This window comes from Melitaea cinxia, chromosome 22 (genome assembly GCF_905220565.1).
Source record: "Melitaea cinxia chromosome 22, ilMelCinx1.1, whole genome shotgun sequence".
NCBI classification, from domain to species: Eukaryota; Metazoa; Arthropoda; class Insecta; order Lepidoptera; family Nymphalidae; genus Melitaea; species Melitaea cinxia.
The window spans coordinates 3,376,262-3,396,393 of record NC_059415.1 but is presented as its reverse complement, the minus strand read 5'-3'; the positions used below and the strand labels follow the sequence as shown (position 1 = coordinate 3,396,393).

The 20,132-nt window shown below is 36.3% G+C and overlaps 1 protein-coding gene across 1 annotated transcript in view; it reads left to right on the top strand.

The window, feature by feature from the left end:
- The window catches only part of LOC123664396 (pikachurin-like), a 129,988-nt gene extending 116,058 nt beyond the window's left edge, over positions 1 to 13,930 (top strand). The window contains exons 9-17 of the mRNA XM_045598942.1: positions 50 to 127; positions 4,881 to 5,026; positions 5,379 to 5,616; positions 9,645 to 9,739; positions 9,928 to 10,308; positions 11,099 to 11,236; positions 12,136 to 12,222; positions 12,535 to 12,638; positions 13,705 to 13,930. Of these exons, the coding sequence (XP_045454898.1) occupies positions 50 to 127; positions 4,881 to 5,026; positions 5,379 to 5,616; positions 9,645 to 9,739; positions 9,928 to 10,308; positions 11,099 to 11,236; positions 12,136 to 12,222; positions 12,535 to 12,638; positions 13,705 to 13,865 (1,428 nt within the window). The 3' untranslated portion in view covers positions 13,866 to 13,930. The remainder of the gene's footprint in view (positions 1 to 49; positions 128 to 4,880; positions 5,027 to 5,378; positions 5,617 to 9,644; positions 9,740 to 9,927; positions 10,309 to 11,098; positions 11,237 to 12,135; positions 12,223 to 12,534; positions 12,639 to 13,704) is intronic.
- Positions 13,931 to 20,132: the final 6,202 nt, after the last annotated feature.

The following is a 20,132-nucleotide window of genomic DNA, read 5'->3' as shown; positions in this document are numbered from 1 at the left end:
CACTCAATTAGGGTCACATGAAGGATAACAGTGCATATTGTTATTGCAGGTTCCCAAGTTCAACGGATCTTCATATCTGCGTCTGCCCGGCCTTGGTAACGCGGCGCAGTCGTGGCTCGAAATAGAGGTAAAGGATTTACCTTAATGAACATTTAGTGCATTACTGCCTAATATAACTAACCACGATACGTTGTATTTAAGCGTTAATCGGATATAATTATGTATGAAACTACATTCCTAAGCTGTCATAACTTCAGTTTAACCATAATTAATTTACCAAATTTTAATACTGAAGTAATTTATAAAATAACGATTTAAAAATGATTTTGAAGCATTCTTGAATAAAGATTTAATATCCATTCATATTAAATTTTTGTATTCATATATAAATACTAGCTGACCCCTCAAACTTGCTATGCCATAATTATATGTCATTAACCCCTTTTTCCCCCACCCCCCCATGTCCCCTATAACTTAGGCGTATGAAAAATTTTGCGTTGCTTGTAAGTCATATAAATAAATAATTGTATTTGCTCGCAAACGAAAAAAACCGACTTCAATTACATCGACAACGTAGGAAGGCGAAAATATAGTCAAGTAAATACGCGTTTCAAAGATTACTCAAAAATTTGTTATCAGATCTCGATAAAATTTATATGTGACCACATGATAAACATCAGCTTTCGATTAAATTAAAAATTATCAAAATCGGTACAAAGTAAAAATCTGTAAAAAGTTATTGCGGATTTTCGAGAGTTTCCCTGGATTTCTCTGGGATCCCATCATCAGAATCTGGTTTCCTTATCATGGTACCAAACTAGGGATATTTTTTTTCTAACAAAAAAAGAATTATCAAAATCGGTACATTTAATAGAAAGTTATGCGGTTTAATACAACGTAGGTCGACGAAATAAGCGTCAAGTAAAAACGCATTATTAGATATAACTCGAAAAGTAGTTGTTAGATCTCAAATAAATTTAAATGGGACCAAATGACACACACTACCTTTCGATTAAAAAAAATTGTCGAAATCGGTCCACCCAGTCAAAAGTTTTGAAGTAACATACATAAAAAAAATACAGTCGAATTGAGAACCTCCTCCTTTTTTGGAAGTCGGTTAAAAAAGAAGTAGCTCACGAATTACAGAATAAAAGTATTGATTTTAATTCCAATTCATTAAGTTCGAATCTATTCAGAGGCAATGTAAACTAAAATTATCGTCTACAAACAGAGTAAGTTTTCAATGACATTTATTGGAAAAACGAGTTTATTTGAAACTTCCCAATTGAACTTCTCGTCAAAGTTTGTCGTTTCATTTATTTGCAGCTATAATTAAGTTAAATTTTAAAATACAATGCTACCGTATTTCCTGAATCTCGATGTATAAGTATATCCCACCAAAAACATTTTCATGTAAAATGTTGCCAAGACGAGATCATATGGCTCGCACTGTCAAAAAGTTATCAGATCTCTTGTAGAGCCAAGCTTCTAACTCTACACGCCCTAACTCTACAAGCCCTAACTTCACAAACTCTACACCTTAGTCAAAATATGTGGCTTGGCCGTTTCGTTACCGTCACGTGGGTGTAAGGTGAAAAATTTTTTCACTGTTTTTTACTTTTCTGTCATACAATAGTTCTATTAAAGAAAAAATAAAAAGAAGAAGAATAATTGATATACATATAATACAAATAAAAATAAAAAGAGAAAATATATTTATATAAATGAGACAGGAAAGTCGTCATCTACAACATCGGCAGCCGGTAGTAACGAAACGGCCAAGCCACATATTTTGACTAAGGTGTAGAGTTTGTGAAGTTAGGGCTTGTAGAGTTAGGGCGTGTAGAGTTAGAAGCTTGGCTCTACAAGAGATCTGATAACTTTTTGACAGTGCGAGCCATATGATCTCGTCTTGGCAACATTTTACATGAAAATGTTTTTGGTGGGATTTCACTTCTTTTTGTAAGTTGCTTATGACAATATTATAGTTGCATTTTACCTCCGACACATTTTATACCATAAATATCATCCAATCTTCACCATATTCGGTTTAAGCACGCTGTTTTTGATTTTATGTTGAACTGATATGCAAACGGTGATCTCCGCCAAAACTTAAATACCAAAATTACAAAATGTAAATTTTCGACATAAACTAATAACCGATTTTTATTTTTTTATGTATTTTATTATTATTATTAATAACAAGGAGTCCCTATATCAATTTTCAGACCTCTAGCATCAAAATTTGCGGAAGTCTCATACAAACTTCCATCTCCTAGTTTAAGGGGTTGGGGGGTAAAAGTTCCAAGTTTTAGAATTTTTTTGTTGTTTGTGTACTAATACTAGCTTACATACCAAGTTTCAGCTTTCTGGGACTTCAGGAAGTACTCTATGAATTTTGATGATCATCAGTGAGTGACGAAATCGGGGTTTTTTACATATCAATAAAATCTAAAGTATAAGAGCTATGCAATTGAAACTTTGTATGTTTAATAAGTTCACTATTGACATCATATCCCCAGAATTTTGTTTATCTAGTATAATCCAAACCCAAGTTATGAGGGTTCAAAAAAACGACGAAGCACTTCGAGAAAAGATAGGTAGTGCTTTTCGTTTTTTTTTTTTTTTTTTTTTTTTTTTTGTTTCGTCTTGGCGGGGGCACTACCGTGCCCCCAGATATATAAGTTCCTGGTTGACTGAGTTTAGCTCGGTATTTTTAGTAAATCGTGTTTTTTGGAAATCATATTTAAATACGAATCACATATTTATAAAATATGAGTAATATTTTTTGATTTTAACGATAATAATAAAAAGTATAAATAAACATAAAAAATCAAAAAATAAAAAACACAATCGACCGGCCGATTTCCCACCCGAGCTCATCATTACAGCCTCCACTGCTGGACATCGGCCTCCACAAGTTTACGCCAAAAATAACGTGAACTCATGTGTTTTGCCCATAGTCACCACGCTGGGCAGGCGGGTTGGTGACCGCAGTACTGGCTTTGTCGCACCGAAGTGGAAGCGGAACTGTGTTATCCCTTAGTCGCCTCTTACGACACCCACGGGAAGAGGGGGGGTGGCTATATTCTTTAGTACCGTAGCCACCCGAGCTATTACAACTTTATTGACAACTGCGAAATTTACCTACGTATTCTAACGATATTGTAGCCATTTTTTCATTGCCTAAAAATAGGGATTAAACGACATTTTCTAAAAATAAATCCTAGCTAGATGGATTTATCGCTCCCGAAACCTCCTATATACTAAATTTCATGAAAATCTTTGGAGCCTTTCCGGATATATATATATACAAGATTTGCTCGTTTAATAGTATTACTTAGTATACCAGATTGGATTAAAGGTAACATTTTTAACAGACTTCCAAAAAATGAGGAGGTTCTTAATGCAACGGTATATGTACACGTTACCTCAGAACTTTTGACCGAATAGACCGATTATGATGATTCTTGTTTAAATCGAAAGCTGATGCTTGTCATCTAGTCCCATTAATGATCGAGATTTAATAACTACTCTTTGAATAATCTTTGATAACGCGAATTTACATGACTATTTCTAATGCAATCTCTAATGAAAAATTATAATTTGCTCTGTCAGGCAGCTCAAATTTTCGAGCAAAACATATTCTGCTGTGCTCCACTGTTATCCTGTCAATTCTTTCATTACCAACGAATATGTATCATTTATCTCGAAAACATTAAAAGTGCGAATTATTTTCAATTATTCCCAAAATAAATTAACTTTAATTGATATTTTAATGCAAAAGTAAATCACAAATTATTATATTTACCTATACTGAACACATAATATCAAGAAGATCCTCCTTTTACCTGAGGTTATCTGGAAAAGATTGCTTAAAGCAATAAGACCGCCTTTGCATGCTATCATTGTTACTAATTTTGTTTAATTTTATTTTTGTACTATTGTTTTTTTTTCCTTTTTTTTACTACATAAAAGTGTTTAATTATATGTATGCAAGAAGTAATAAATAAATAAGATCTCGCTATAACTCACAACAGTACGACCCTAATGATCGGAATGCAATTTTAGCGAACATCGCCCGCAGAAGTTTCTCTCGAACTCCAATCATTGCACTCGAGCTGCTAAACTTCTATATTATATTTACTACCTGTTTTTAACGCTCCGTTATGAAGGAATCGAGTAATGAAAAACCGCAAACATTTCCAATATTCATTTTAGTTAACAACCTAAATAGGAAAAGTTTAATTTGTATGACTAACGATTGTGAGATTATTAAAATTGTTTGAAACGTCTATCTATTATTTGAACTATTAAAATTATTAAATGAATAAAATAATTAATCAGACCGTAAAAGTCCTATTTCTGTGTAAAACCTCTTTTCAATTTAGAAGATGGGATGACGCTTAAACCGACAACTTGCTCCACTGTTATAGTTTTCGACAATAAATCTATAGGGATAATTCATTGCTACTAAATATGCTATAGTGCTCTCTCGAGTAATTTGAAAAATATCAAAATTTTATTTGCGTAAATCTTACCACTCGTTATTTTTTCCTGGTTGTAATCAAGGGCACCAATTATATTAATGTCCTTCGTGTCTATTGTATGAGATTATTTTAACACTCTAAATCGAATATGACGTTAGTCGCGTAAGCTTCAAAAGCACTTTGGAATCGTCATCTTACAAATTAAACTATATTTGTTTTAATGTACTAATTATAGTTGAAGCCAAACTACCACCGATTCGGGATCTAGAATCTGCGGAGAAGAAACGGCAAGAAACTCCGTCAATTACTCTTTTTTTTTAATTTGTTCTTACGATGTCGCATGCCAAAGAATTTCGATTCCGAAATAAATAAATACTCTTTATCTTTCAGATTACACTCAAACCTACAAACGGTGATGGTCTGCTGCTTTACGATGCGGAACATCCAAGCGGGGATGGTGATTTCTTCTCGCTTCATCTTCGAGACTATTTCGTGGAATTCGCGTTTGATCTTGGTTCTGGAATCGCTCTTGTGAGGTTAGTCAAATATTTTTGTAGCTTGTTTTCTTACAAACACTTGACGATAATTCAGAATTCAGCAGCATAGTGGATTAAGCTTCCGTCCGTCTCCTACATGGGAAAAAAGACCCACGCCTAGCAGTGAAATATCACAGGCTGAATTTTAATCGTGGTGAAGTTAGAAGTTTGGGAAAGCCTTAAATGAACACATGAATGATGAAATTAACATGTAAATGCATACTTAACAAAAACCTCTTGTATTACGAGCAAGTTTACACTTTAAGCCTTCAACTTAACGACCTGTACTAGGTTTTACTCCTTTGTCGGGTGTTAGTATACTCATCTAAAATAATCCGCATATGTATTCCAGATCAGCCTACCCTCTAGAACAGAACAAGTGGCACAGTATATCTGTTAGTCGTTCTGGTCGCCGAGCGTTTCTACGCGTTCGTTCTCAAGACGCGAACGAAGACGCGACACGATCTGTGACGTCACGAGGCTCTGCACGACATCTGACGTTGAGACAGCCAATGATGTTAGGTGGGGCACCTCATCCCTTACCACAGCGGCTTGCCTTACGAACGTCGTTTAGTGGATGTGTTGGCAGGGTGAGTTGCTAAGTGTAATTTTACAATTTTAGATGCTTATTTTGGTCGGTATATTGTTACGTGTTAGGGTTCGAAGGATTTGGAGAGAAAGACCTGCTGACTCTTTTCAAGACTTTATTCACAAGCACTAGGTTCAACACAAAGCACTAGCTTCAAACACTAAGCACTAACAATGTCCTATGTCGTAGCCAATGTCGTAGGTTTCGCTGGTATCACTCTTGATCACTAGTTTTCACTCTTGAAGTCGCCTCGAAGATCGCTCAAACTGAACTGTACTCGCTCGCCTCCCTGCGGCTATTTATATCGGCCGACACGAGGCCCAGACCATTCTGGAAAGTTCGCGCATGTACCCGGCTTTCGAGACTATACTTCTGTATAGTTCCACAGTAGTACCTCTAACGCCATCTAGTATTGAGTAGAGAGTTTCATGTTATCGCAGTCTTTGTGTGGTTTCAACAGTTGCCGCTAGATGACGCTAGTTTCTTTGTGTGTCCTTAACACTACTCCCCTCTTAGAGATGCTCGTCCCGAGCATCGTTGTTACTGCCATGGTAACGCGCCAGACGGTCTATGTGTACCACTTTGAATGTCCCTCTTGGTTGCTTTTGAATCCTGTAAGTCACATCATTCAGTCGGGTAACCACTTTGTATGGACCGTCCCACTTGGTCTGCAACTTTGGCGATTTCCCTTTCCGGCGGGTTGGGTTATGCAGCCACACCAGTGACCCTTCCTTGAAGCCGCTCGTGTTCGATTTCCGGTCGTATCTGGTTTTCATGTTCTCGCTTGAATGTAACCCATTTTCCCGAACCAAGGCGTGTATATAGCGCATTTTTTCCCTTAAATCGCTGACATAGTCTTGTACGGTATTTGGTCCCTCCGGTGCCCCTCCAGTCAATAGGTCTACTGGTATTCGTAATTCTCTACCGTAATTGACATACGCCGGGGTAGCTTTTATGCTCTCATGCTCGGCGGTTCGGTACGACAGAAGGAAGAGTGGTATATACTTGTCCCAATCTTTTTGTTTGTCATCTACCAATTTCGCCAAATGCCTCTCAAGGGTCTGGTTAAATCTCTCAACCATTCCATCAGACTGTGGATGGTACGCGGTGGTCCTCGTCTTATGCATGCCCAAAATTCTGCACACTTCCTGGAATACTTGCGATTCGAAGTTCCTGCCCTGATCGGAATGGATTTCTAGAGGCACGCCAAAGCGACATATCACTTCTTCGACTAACTTAGAAGCAACTGTTGTAGCTTCTTGGTTTGGTATGGCGAACACTTCGGGCCATTTGGTGAAGTAGTCCATGACGACCATAAAATACTTGTTTCCCGATTCCGTTACAGGAAATGGGCCCGCTACGTCAACTGCAATTCGTTCCCACGGTGCACCGACGTTATACAACCGCAGATTCCCACGGCTCCTGGTCTGTGGTCCTTTTACAGCAGCGCAAGTAGTACATTTGCGGCACCAATCCTGTACATCATCTCGACAATGCAACCAGTAGAATCGTTCTCGCACTTTTGTTAACGTCCTCTTGACACCTAGATGACCTCCTGATACGCCATCATGTATTTGACGGAGAACATCTGGTACTCTCGTTCTTGGGACAATAATCTGAAGGTGGAACTCTCTGCCGTTAGTCTTCTCCCATTTCCGGTAGAGTATTCCGTTTTGAAGTATCAGACTGTCCCATTGAGCCCAGTACGCCTTAGTGACAGCACCAGTGGGTGTAACCTCACTCCAGATTGGTTTTACGTCACCCCGTTTCTTCCATGTGATGATGTGACGAAGGTCGTCATCTCTTTCTTGAGCTTCCCTCATACCATCATTCTCCCAGATACCGAAAGGACTTGCTTTTGTTAGCTTTAATGCTACTTCATTAGATTCCTGCTTAACACCATGTTTGCAGACTTCCGAACACTGCCTTCGTGAGAGTGCGTCGGCATTCCCATGCAACTTTCCGCTCCGGTGTTTCGTCTTGAAGTCATACTCCTGATCCCGGGCAGGAGGCGAAACCCTTTGCTTCTTCAGCTCCTCTGTTTGTTCCTCGATCCTTTTCATCCTTGCTATCTGGGTCTTCTTTTGCGGACAGTTGAGCTGAAGATGGCCCCTCTCGCCGCACTTGTAGCACATGACTCCAGAACTTTTCTTCATAGGAGCCTTAACTACCTTGACTTCCTCAGAGACCTCACGGATCTTATGGGTCTGCCGTATGTCATGGCGAACAGCCTCGACCTCCAAAGCATGCGCCAATGCTTCCTTTAACGAGGTGTGGTGGCGAAGCCTCACTGCAGCTCTGACCTCCAGGTCTTTGATTCCGTCGACAAATGCTTGAACAATATTCGTGTTAACCATCTTGGTGTCGGCTCCAGGGTATGACTTCCTGACGAGTTTTTCGATTTCCAACGCCCATTGTTGTAGTCCTTCTCCTGGGCGTTGAACTCTGTCACGCAGTTGGGCACGGAACACGTGCTCCAGATGTCGATCCCCGTATCGGGATTCAAGCGCCTCCATCAAGTCTTGGAACCCATTTTTCGTATGTGGCAGTGCTTCCAAAACCGACAAAGCTTGCCCCCTGAGCGCAACAGTGAGAGCAGTCAGGCATTGTCCTTCCGTCCATCCGTTGGCAGTAGCAACAGTCTGGAAATGTCGACGATAAGCGTTCCACGAAGTAGTGCCGTCCGTATGGAGGTACTTCCACTTTTGCTCCTTGCCCCATGGCAACGCATGGCACGGTAGTTCCACTGGACATCGCAATTCTCATGGTTTCAAGGCGTACTACTCTCTTCTGTAGTTCAGTGAGGCCGGTTTTCACATTTTTAAGATCCAATCCTAACCCGGTAACTCGTTCTTCCACTACCTCGACATCTTTTCGAAGCTTAGTCACCGCGTCACTAACATCTTTTACAGCCCAAAGCGTTTTTTCTTGGAGCTCTTTTTGTTGCTCTTGTAATTCTTGCAAAGCACCACGAATTTCAGCCTTTTGTTGCTCTTGTGACTCTTGCAAAGCACGAATTTCAGCCTTTTGTTGCTCTTGTGATTCTTGCAAAGCACCACGAATTTCAGCCTTTTGTTGCTCTATTAATCTAATCAAACTTCCTAATTGAAGAGCCACTTGAGAGTCTGTAGAAGCTACGGTGTCGCTGGTGGGCGTGGTAAGCTGGGCGGATCCAGTGGGCGGGGCTTGAGACAAAGTGGGCGTGGCCTGAGCCCGAGTGGGCGGGGCCTGACTCTGAGTGGGCGGGGCCTGAGCCCGAGTGGGCGGGGCCTGGGGGCGTGGTCAGTGGGCGGGGCATGATAGGCGGGGTCAGTGGGCGGGGCTTGGTCCACGGTAGGTGTGGCCTCCGCAGCTCGTTGTGCCCTTGTCCTGACGTCCTTGAAGTCCTTGAAGTCTTCTCTCGGAGTCAATGGCATCTCCAAATCTCACTTCCGACACCAGTTGTTACGTGCTAGGGTTCGAAGGATTTGGAGAGAAAGACCTGCTGACTCTTTTCAAGACTTTATTCACTAGCACTAGGTCCAACGCAAAGCACTAGGTTCAAACACTAAGCACTCAGTTCAAACACTAAGCACTCACGATGTCCTCAGTCGTAGCCAATGTCGTAGGTTTCGCTGGTATCACTCTTGATCACTAGTTTTCACTCTTGAAGTCGCCTCGAAGATCGCTCAAACTGAACTGTACTCGCTCGCCTCCCTGCGGCTATTTATATCGGCCGACACGAGGCCCAGACCATTCTGGAAAGTTCACGCGTGTACCCGGCTTTCGAGACTATACTTCTGTATAGTTCCACAGTAGTACCTCTAACGCCATCTAGTATTGAGTAGAGAGTTTCATGTTATCGCTGTCTTTGTGTGGTTTCAACAGTTGCCGCTAGATGACGCTAGTTTCTTTGTGTGTCCTTAACAATATGAATATAAATTTTTTCTTGGTTTTTATTTATAAGAACAGTACAATAACGGCAAAGCAATAAAATGTATATATAAATACGTAAACATGTTAAGTTTCCTTTGTATTTGAATATTTTAGCTAGTGATAAATGATGAAGAACTTTCCGTGGTATCGTCAGCGCTTGGAGGTGTCAATGTTGACAATTGTGATGAGCCACATAATGATACCTGCACGTACGTATTAATATTTATGTAAAATTAATTATTAAAACATTACTAGAAACATACATAAAACAATAATTAATTAAATCAATATCAATTAATTTGACTGCTTTCATTTATTTGCAATTAAATGAATCGATGAGCTTATGATTCATGGAGTGACTGAAAATTGATTTGATTTATGTCATCATATTTTACAGTGACACATTGTGTAAAGAAATTTTGGATCACATGCCAATTCAAAACGTTTCTGAAAATGAAATTCATCATTCAATCGTCGCGAAAAAGGGCTTCAAAATGAAATACCACAAAGTGAAATCAAAAAAGCATTCCCCTCATTATCATATAGATAAATACAAAAAGAAGAAATACGTACCAAGCAAGAAATACCAGTATATGCAGAATGATGTTGAAAAGAAAAATGATATTATGACCGAGGGTCCAGTTTATGATGGTCAGACGTACATGCAAGTGAAATACTTGGATACAAATGAAATTAACTGGGGCGATACTAACACGTACCCTAGTTTCAGTGGGAAGGACAGTTTCATTCATATTGATGATGAAGAGACGATGAAAAGGTATTTTTTATCAATTTCCTTATGAAAATATTTATTACTAGCTGACCCTGCAAACGTAACCACATACGTTATTAACCCCCTTAATCCCCCCCCCCCCCTTTATAACTTAGGGGTATGAAAAATAGATGTTAGCCGATTCTCAGATCTACCCAATATGCACACAAAACTGTTTTTCGTTTTAGAGAAGTATGGTAACTAATATTGTGACACGAAAATTTTATATATAAGATTTCATGTGTCATACACATATTGAATATTTCGATTACTTGTACGATAATTTGCGTACTAAAACATACTTGAGCCTATCGCAGTTCATTGGCTGGACATAGACCTCCCACAAGTTCGCGCCAAAATGGTGTGAACTCATGTGTTTAGCCCATAGTTACCGCGCTGGGCAGGCGAGTTGATGACCGCGGCGGGCTGGCTTTATCGCACCAAAGACGATGGTTATCCTACCATCGGTAGGCTTTTTAAGTTCCAAGGTGGTAATGGAACTGTGTTATCCCGTAGTCGCCTCTTACAATACCCACGGGAAGAGAGAGGGTTGCTATATTTTTTACTACCGTAACCACACGGCAGACCATACGACTGAAGTAAAACTTCTTTAGTTGTCTTTACAGTAATATACGAAACGTAACTCTCTCTCTTTCTATCTTCACTAACTTATATCTCCCTCTCAACTTCCGTGCGCCTCTTCCCCATCGTCTGCCCAAGTCGGGCGTGCGTAAAGGAGATTTACTTCAATAAATCGAAACAAATTACAAAATATTGAATCGTGACCTGTCCGCAGACTGCTAAGCTACACGCTGGACATCAACATCCGCTTCCGCTGCGTGTCGGCGCGCGGTCTGCTCGTGTGGAGCGGCCGCGCCGCGCCGCGCGGGGACTTCCTGGCGCTCGCCGTGGAGGACGGCGTGCTGGTGTTCAGGTACGGAGCGGTCTCTTGTTGAAGTGGTACTGCGTGTCTGCTCGTGTGGAGCGGGGACTTCCTGGCGCTCGCCGTGGAGGACGGCGTGCTGGTGTTCAGGTACGGAGCGGTCTGTTGTTGAAGTGGTACTGCGTGTCTGCTCGTGTGGAGCGGGGACTTCCTGGCGCTCGCCGTGGAGGACGGCGTGCTGGTGTTCAGGTACGGAGCGGTCTCTTGTTGAAGTGGTACTGCGTGTCTGCTCGTGTGGAGCGGGGACTTCCTGGCGCTCGCCGTGGAGGACGGCGTGCTGGTGTTCAGGTACGGAGCGGTCTCTTGTTGAAGTGGTACTGCGTGTCTGCTCGTGTGGAGCGGGGACTTCCTGGCGCTCGCCGTGGAGGACGGCGTGCTGGTGTTCAGGTACGGAGCGGTCTGTTGTTGAAGTGGTACTGCGTGTCTGCTCGTGTGGAGCGGGGACTTCCTGGCGCTCGCCGTGGAGGACGGCGTGCTGGTGTTCAGGTACGGAACGGTCTCTTGTTGAAGTGCCGTGGTAAAAATAACTTATCACACCAAAGTTGACTGACAAAGTTAAAGTTGAATGAACATTTTTACTAATTATCTACTGTTAATACACCGAACGATAAAAATTACATTAAAATATAGCGTAAATATTATATTTTGTCAACTTATCATATTTGATATTCTAGATACAGGACGCATTACAACGAAATATAATCGTCTTTCATTGAAACGGGAACATGTATGTTTCCAATGCAAGTAAATTAAGGTACTATAGTAATATATGAGTAAGGTATTGACGACAATGATTAGAAATTTCTATCGAAAGGAAAACAGAGATAGAACATTCTTAATTACGTATTCTGGTTTCTGATTATTTTATTGCAACACAAAATTATTTTCAGGTATGACTTAGGTAGCGGCGAAGTGGTTATAATAGCCAATCACACAAAAGTTGACGATGGATTATGGCATCGAGCAAGAGCTACGAGGTAAGTAATGATATCTTACGCCTATATTTTCAAAGGATATGGTCACATACATATATTATTGGAAGCCCTTACAGTAAATAATACAGAACTCATTTCAATATATGTACGATAACCCTTTTAAAACTGATGTGAAAACTATGTTTTTTTTTAAACTCAACACATACACATACATAACTATAAAATGTTTTATTGATTCTAGATAACTACGTAAAAACTCACAAATACTCGTATTGTAGTAATAATTTAGCTGTCAACGTTACGTTATAATGCTTAGATATAAGTATATTGAATTATTGTTATTATTTTTTACAGAAACAGACAAGCGGGTGTTCTCGAAGTGGACGGTTTAGGTTCCGTCGGTAAAATTTCACCTGGAAAACTGAAACAATTAAACACAGAAAACGGTCTTTATATAGGTAAATATATGTGTCTATTAGTACATGAAACAGTTGCTTAAATATATCTTATTGCAAAGTGTTATGTGTGCGTCTAACTTGTACAAAACAGTACTATGTGTGAGTGTCAAAAAGTACAGTCAGTTTGTATTTTCTGTATGTATTTTGCACGCCTCCGGCTGTACTTTACTCTCACAATATGGAAAACACGGCGCTTACTCTAAAACCCGTATATTATTATAACGATGCATTAATATGGCATAAAATATAAAATAAACATCAAACTATAAATTAAATATTATTTGAAATAACAACGTCAACATTTTAGATGATCGGATGACAAAATAACGCGAGTACTTGACGAAATAAGCTATTTTTTTATAATGTCAAAAACCTATTGAATAAGAAGCCTATTGAATTCATATTAAGGTTATAAGATTATTATTTTTTTTTACAATAAATATTTTTAGTTTCTACCATAACAAAATATCTATGTAATATTAGAGAATCAGAGCCATCTGTGATTATTTGCAAGAACGAAATCAACTAATCGAACTTATAATCGTTGTATAGTTGATCATTAGTTCCTGAACAAGCTACTAGAGGGAGGTACTAGGGTGGAGGCGTGCATTTTTGGATTTTCCAAATATTAACGGATATATTCGTCAAATGAAAATTATTAACTATTACTAGTTTAGATTTAAAAAAATTATATGAGCCGCATGCTTATCTGATGTGGCTATCAATAATTTAGTGTGTCATAGTTAACCCTGTCAAAACTTTCTTTTTTTATTTAACAATTTGACAGTAAGGATAAGAATTGAAAAGTACTTCATTTCCGTTGACTGACGGAATAACGAAATCCCGGAAATATAGCTGTCGCTGATAAAGAAATATATGCATCATATCACATATGTATTATTCATATATTTTTGTTTCATAAGTAAACCAAACACATTTTTAAGAATGATAGTAACATTCTTATTTGAGATTAACTGTATATTTCATTATTAGAAAAATATGTATAATTATTCAAATTTAAACAGCAATTCTTCATACTCTCAACTAATTACGAATTTTCTTTCAGGCGGTTTGCCAGCTATAGAAATGAATACGATGGGCAAATACAAGAACGGTTTGATTGGATGCGTCTCGCAAATATCACTTAGCGGAGATTTCGATATTCCTTTATCACTATCTAAATTGCCTCACACTATCACAAACAACGTGGGACGATGCTCGCCATAGAAAGATTTAAATGAACCCGATTCATTTAAATTAAACATCAAATACATGAATTATCAACACATTCATTTATTTATGTTTCATTTGAACCCATTGTTTGTAAATTATATTCAACAGTGTGACTTCTGTTTTGTATGAATTATGTTACTCTAAAACTCCGAACTCAACATATCAGTATAATAAAATCGGAGGCAATAAACACACAATATTAGTGTACAATGTCAATGTAACTATCAAGTTACTTGCTAGCTTGTATTTTATACGAAAAAATTAGTCAATTTAGAAAAAACTGAAAATTACATTAATACTTCCACTCTTCCGTATTTTTTCTATCTCTTTTATTAATTTTATCTCCCTCTTATTGATTTTCCATGAATAATGGAACTTTTCGAAGTGCTTTACTATCTAGTAGATATGAGAAAAAAAATACTATTTGTAATGTTAAAATTAAATTCTAGTCGTACAAGTAATTTGCACGCGTCTTTAGTTATGTAAATTTAAGTATCGTTTAATATAGTTCGTCACGATTTGTTACGATGAGAGTGTATTTATAAAATAGTCTAAGTACACATTACATAGCGTTTGTATATCGGAATTTTCATATGGACGTGGTGTTAGAAGAACGTAAGTAGCAAATAATGAGAATAGCATTAAAATACATAAATTAATGAGCTTTTACATTACGTGTTATGTGTAACTTGCTTTGTTTTCGCGTGGATTGCTTGTCTGAATACGAAACAAACAAAACTTAGCACCATTCTAGTCATATTAATGTAATAGAACATTATATATCTCGTAGAGTAATTTCAAATGCGCTTTATATGTATTTACATAGTGTTGTTTCATATTTTATTATCTGGATCATATAAAAACGATTGTTTTGTAAAGAATCATATAGATAATTAATATCCGATTTAATTTTAGTGTAAAGATTTGTGATGTATCAAAGTGTAACGAGCATTCAGACCAATATAAACAATAAACAACTTACGAATCAATTTATGTTCAAATTGAGAAGAAAATTATCCAACGTTTCCCGTAATGGGCGTTTAATTTTTACCGATAATTTTGTCAATTAGATACTTCACAGGGTTCTAAAATTATTTATATAATAACATATCTTCGTTATGGTCTCTTTTATATTGCTTTAAATGAACAATAAGTTATCAATCATATATTTATACAATAATGTTGCATTTTCGTAAATGAATGAAACAACTTTAAATGAATCCGCAGCCATTTTGTTATTGTTTACATTTAATCTGGAAATAAATGAAGGTGAAAGAGGCAACGTTGTTTAATCACTTTATTTATAAATTTTTTGTACAACAGAAAATTTGATAACACGTATTTTTATTTTTAACAAGTGAATAATGATCTCAATTTTTACCTCGGTTTCGTAGATTGTGTAAGGATTATTTTTACTTAGATCTTGTGACATACGATTAGCTTGTCTAGTATTAGTTTTGTATGTGAGACCTGTCCGATGTATTATACGCCGTTATTTGTACAAAATTATATCAGTGAAATAAAATACATATGTGTTTCATTTATTGTCCAGTTTGTTTCAGTGTCCTTTTTTTCATTCTCTTATTTACATTTTATAAATATATTAAGTACTTAGTTTTATTGTATCATTATATTGTTATTTATACTGCATAGTTACGTAAATGTTGTCAGTTTTAATTTTTAATCAATTTTATTGCCTTTACTGTAATGTTTTTACTAACTTATATCAAATGTTGATAATCACAAATGCCCAGACCACTAAAAACATCAGTACAACTACCTATATACCTGTACAAACATTTGTCTATGACAACTGCGCCAATGTGTCGAATGAGGAGGATATTAGCTTAACAATAAAATTGGAATTAATTGAACTTGATTGCAGCATAAAAACCCACTCTACTTACTGAGAGTTAATTTTTAAATTCTGATTCATCTATTCTGGCGTAAAAACCACTACAGACGTTTGTAACTTTGTAGCTTTGTAAGTGTACTTTGAATGAAACCCATAAATCCCCACTTTCATCTTTTACCCAATGCCGTTACTTCTAGCCGGCCGGTCATTCCTCTGACCAGTGCTGCCAGTTAAAGAAATCTCCACTATTTTTGAAGTAAAACTTCTTTAGAATCGTGATTTGAAACTCGATGAAACGAAAATGCGTCACGGTAAAGAAACAAATACATAAACGTGTAAGAGATAATGTAATAGAATACATTACTCGAAGCGCGTAAATGACGTGCTTTGTATGGCGCTTACGACTTTTTTCACGAGACCGTCATCACCGTCGATTGAACAAATCACAACGGCCTATCTTCTTACGACTTTTCTTTCGCTTTTATTAATAGGAGAATTTGTTTCTGTCAGTTTCACTGACACTATTATGTGGCTACGGTAGTAAAGAATATAGCCACCCACTATCTTCCTGTGTGTGTCGTAAGAGGCGACTAAGGGATAACACAGTTCCACCGCCACCCAAAGCCGACCGATAAATGGCGTGAACTTATGAAGGCCTATGTCCAGCAGTGGTCTGTGATCGGCTGAAATGATGATGATGAAATGATGAGTTTCACTAACACTGAAGGCTATTACGGATTAAATGCCATAGATAAAACTTCTGACGAACAGTAAATTCATTTCTAGAATTGCTAGCTTCCACCCGCTACTTTGAACACTTGATACAACCAAAATAAACATAGTTTAGTGTTGTATATATTATGTAATACTAACGGTCGGCATAGCTTTTGGATATTTTTTATTGATGCACCGCTACTATTAGTCATAGCATGATACAGCCAATAACTCTCTACGATAATCAGTCAAGTCCTCAAACCAGTAAGTAAAAACAAAACTCTTTAGCCGTGCATTATTAGTAATAATTACAATATAAAAGTATTTAAAAGATTATATTATGAAAGTACTTATTTGTTCAATACTAGAAGTGTATGTATATGACTAAATAAAAATATGGGAACATTTTTTAATTGAAGAACGCCAGACCAGTTTTCAGAGTATAGCAACACTGTATCGTCTCGTCAACTTGTCAGTCGCAACATACTTTCGCGGGAGTTGGGTGTCGATTCAAACGACAAAATCGACGAACATTTATTTAAAAGTTTTAAAACTACAATAAAACGTTATAAAGAGTCATAAATTGATTTGTTTATATTATTAACGTATTGTAACAGTCTTAATTTATTTATTATAATTGTGGACCGGTACTGTGTAACGTGTGAAGTAGTTTTAATGTGAAATTATTTTTGTTGGGGATTGTTGTGTGTAGAAATCTTTACGAGTTTCGCGAGTACAGGACCGGTTTTTTGTAAGTACTTTGAAAGTTTATATTGAATTTTCTCTCAATCAATATTTATATTTACATTACATGAATTAAAAATAAGTTATACTTACATATATTACGTGCATATAAGAATTTTAATTAACAAGAAATATTTCTAGATCCCATATTCTTACTACAACTTGTCTTGTAAACCAATAAACATATTATTGAATACACTATATTACTAGATCTTGCGCGGCTTCAACTATGATGACATGTATACAACTAGGTATTACGCTGTTATAAGATCCAATATGTTGTTTTATAGCCTATGTTAGTCTTCGTGTCATTTTCTAATTGTAAAGGAATTACAATATTAATTCATAAGTTTACCGATTAAAGTAAAGGAACTAATCTCTTCGTCTATTATATTAGTTTAGACTTCTACTCTTAACGCTGATTCGATTGCTATATTCAACTTTTTCATAGTCTTAAACTCTAGTGAAACAATGTTTTAAGTTAATCGAGCTTTGAAGAAATATCATTATCCTTGTTTTTTTTTCAAAAATGAGGTCTATAAGAGGGCTTTTCCTTCTGATATAATTAGTAAACACAACTAATATAACTACCGCTGGTAGATTAAAATAAATTAATAGATATTATAATAGCTTAAAGTTTTTAAAAACAACAGGTGCTTGGTATGTTTTCACACAAAAGCTATTGAACTGATTGTAATTAAGCGTAACAGTAGTTAGTAAGTAGATAATTGGATCTTCAGAATAACGTATAAACTACTTTTCATCCCGACAATTCCACGGAATAGGAAATTACGCGAGTGACACCGCGAGATACAACTAGTCGTCACATCATCATATCAGCCTTTCGCATCGCCTCCTAGCAGTTGGATGGTTATCCCGCCAATGTCGGCTTTTTAAGTTCCAAGGTAGTGGTGGAACTGTGTTATCCCTTAGTCGCCATTACGATACCCACGGGAAGAGAGGTGGCTATATTCTTTAATGCCGTAACTACACAGCATAGTACTAGTCATACAACTATTCATTAATATTTAATTATTTTTACTTTAAAATTACTTTAATAAAAAATTGTTTCCACAGCCGATTATATTTCTTAAGAAAATATTATTAAATAGTATACCTATTAACAGTGAGACAATGAAATATTTTTACATAGAATCTCATGTTTATTCAAACTTATACGTAATTAAAAAAAATTAAACGTTTTACTCTCATTAAATACATTATTAATTCTTAGTTAATTATGAATTAAAACGTAAATAATTAATAATAATTATTCAATTAACAAGTTTTTTTTTCTCGACCAACAGTGGAATTTGCGTTAACAATCATTATTATTATTTCGCGCCAAAAAGTTATAAAATGTTATTTTTCAGCCTATAACTTTTTTAATTACACTCTTTCCAGTGCAAAATATATTTTTTACTTAGACAAAATATCCTAAAATTAACTGATACAAATAAACAAATTATTTTGCTTTATTGTTACAAAATATGGTGTAGATAATACAGAATTATATCTAAGTAATATTACACATAAAATAAGTATAACTTTAACTAATTAAAACTGGCTTTAGATATATTTATGCCTGCACTTTTTTAAATTCCTTAATATTTTTAAAGTTATTATCTACTATTTGCGCGTAGCTTTTACTTGCGCAGATAACATCAGATCCCAAACGAAAGTTTTAATGAAATCTAACCTATGTATTATTGTAGATATCAGATATCAGGCGTAGATACGTACCAAGTTCAATTGTAATCTCTTCAGTAGTTATTTGGAAAGAGTAACAAACGTATTTAGTGTTTCACAACTCAATTTTTTTAAAGAGTAGCTACGGACATTCTAGTTGATCCTTGTCTGCAAAATCATTATTCAGAATCGGTGGTAGCTTGATTTTAACTGTAATAAATGTATTAAAACGAATATAATTTTAATTTCTAAAATTACTATGCAAATAAGCTTTGCCTAAGCCTGCTTTAATCTTGGTAGGATTTTTTTATCTTTTATAGTTTTTGTTAAATATTTAAAAAATCTGAATCTGATTCGCGGTCACCGTACCGTATCGTTGCGGAACCGTGCCATTGACACGTTCCGCGGCGTGACTGCCAGCCTTCAACACTAGGCGACAAACGACGTTTTGTGCAAACTATTATTTAAATATCAACGTTTATCACGTAAATTGTCCTTACTTTATATTTACTAATTTTAATAAATCCTTGTAAAAAAAATGTTAACATTTTAAAATAAAACAGAAGTAAAAAGTAGCTATGATGTGTAATATTATTAAAATTTTAAGCAAATATTATTAATAAATATTATTCACCATTTCTATTATTAAGTGACAAACTCATTGCGTACGTTTTGACGTATGACTCTTAGAACGCCTGTTTGTCTGGTTCGTAATAATATGATTCATCATTATCGAGAGGAAGTTCGTAACTTGGGTATTTATACTGTTCCTTATACACCGTAACTTTTAGGTAGGTACTTATCAAAATACATACATGATATATGAATATATAAGACTATTATAGTCTGTGGACAAGCGTCTGTGCAGCGCCTGTTTTTAAAGCTCCGTTTAAGGCACAAGTGATTGAAAAATCTATTTATCTGATATAAAAGTCGTTAGAACCCTTTACGTAAGAATAACTATAAAATAGCTCGTCGTGTACTTTACCATAATTTAGTTATTTTTAAATAATTAGTCACTTGTTAACTTCAATATAACCTTGTAATAATTACTCAATTAAACAATCATTTTGAAATTAAATTAACATTTTTTCATTATTTAAATTCGTAAATACTAATCATGTTAATTTAAAACTAATTAAATTCAATAAAATATGGTAGATATAACAATGAATTTACAACAATATAGTTAAAACTACACACCAATTTAGTGATATGATAAACTTGTAGAATTTGTTTGTCAAATTATTTTATCCTTC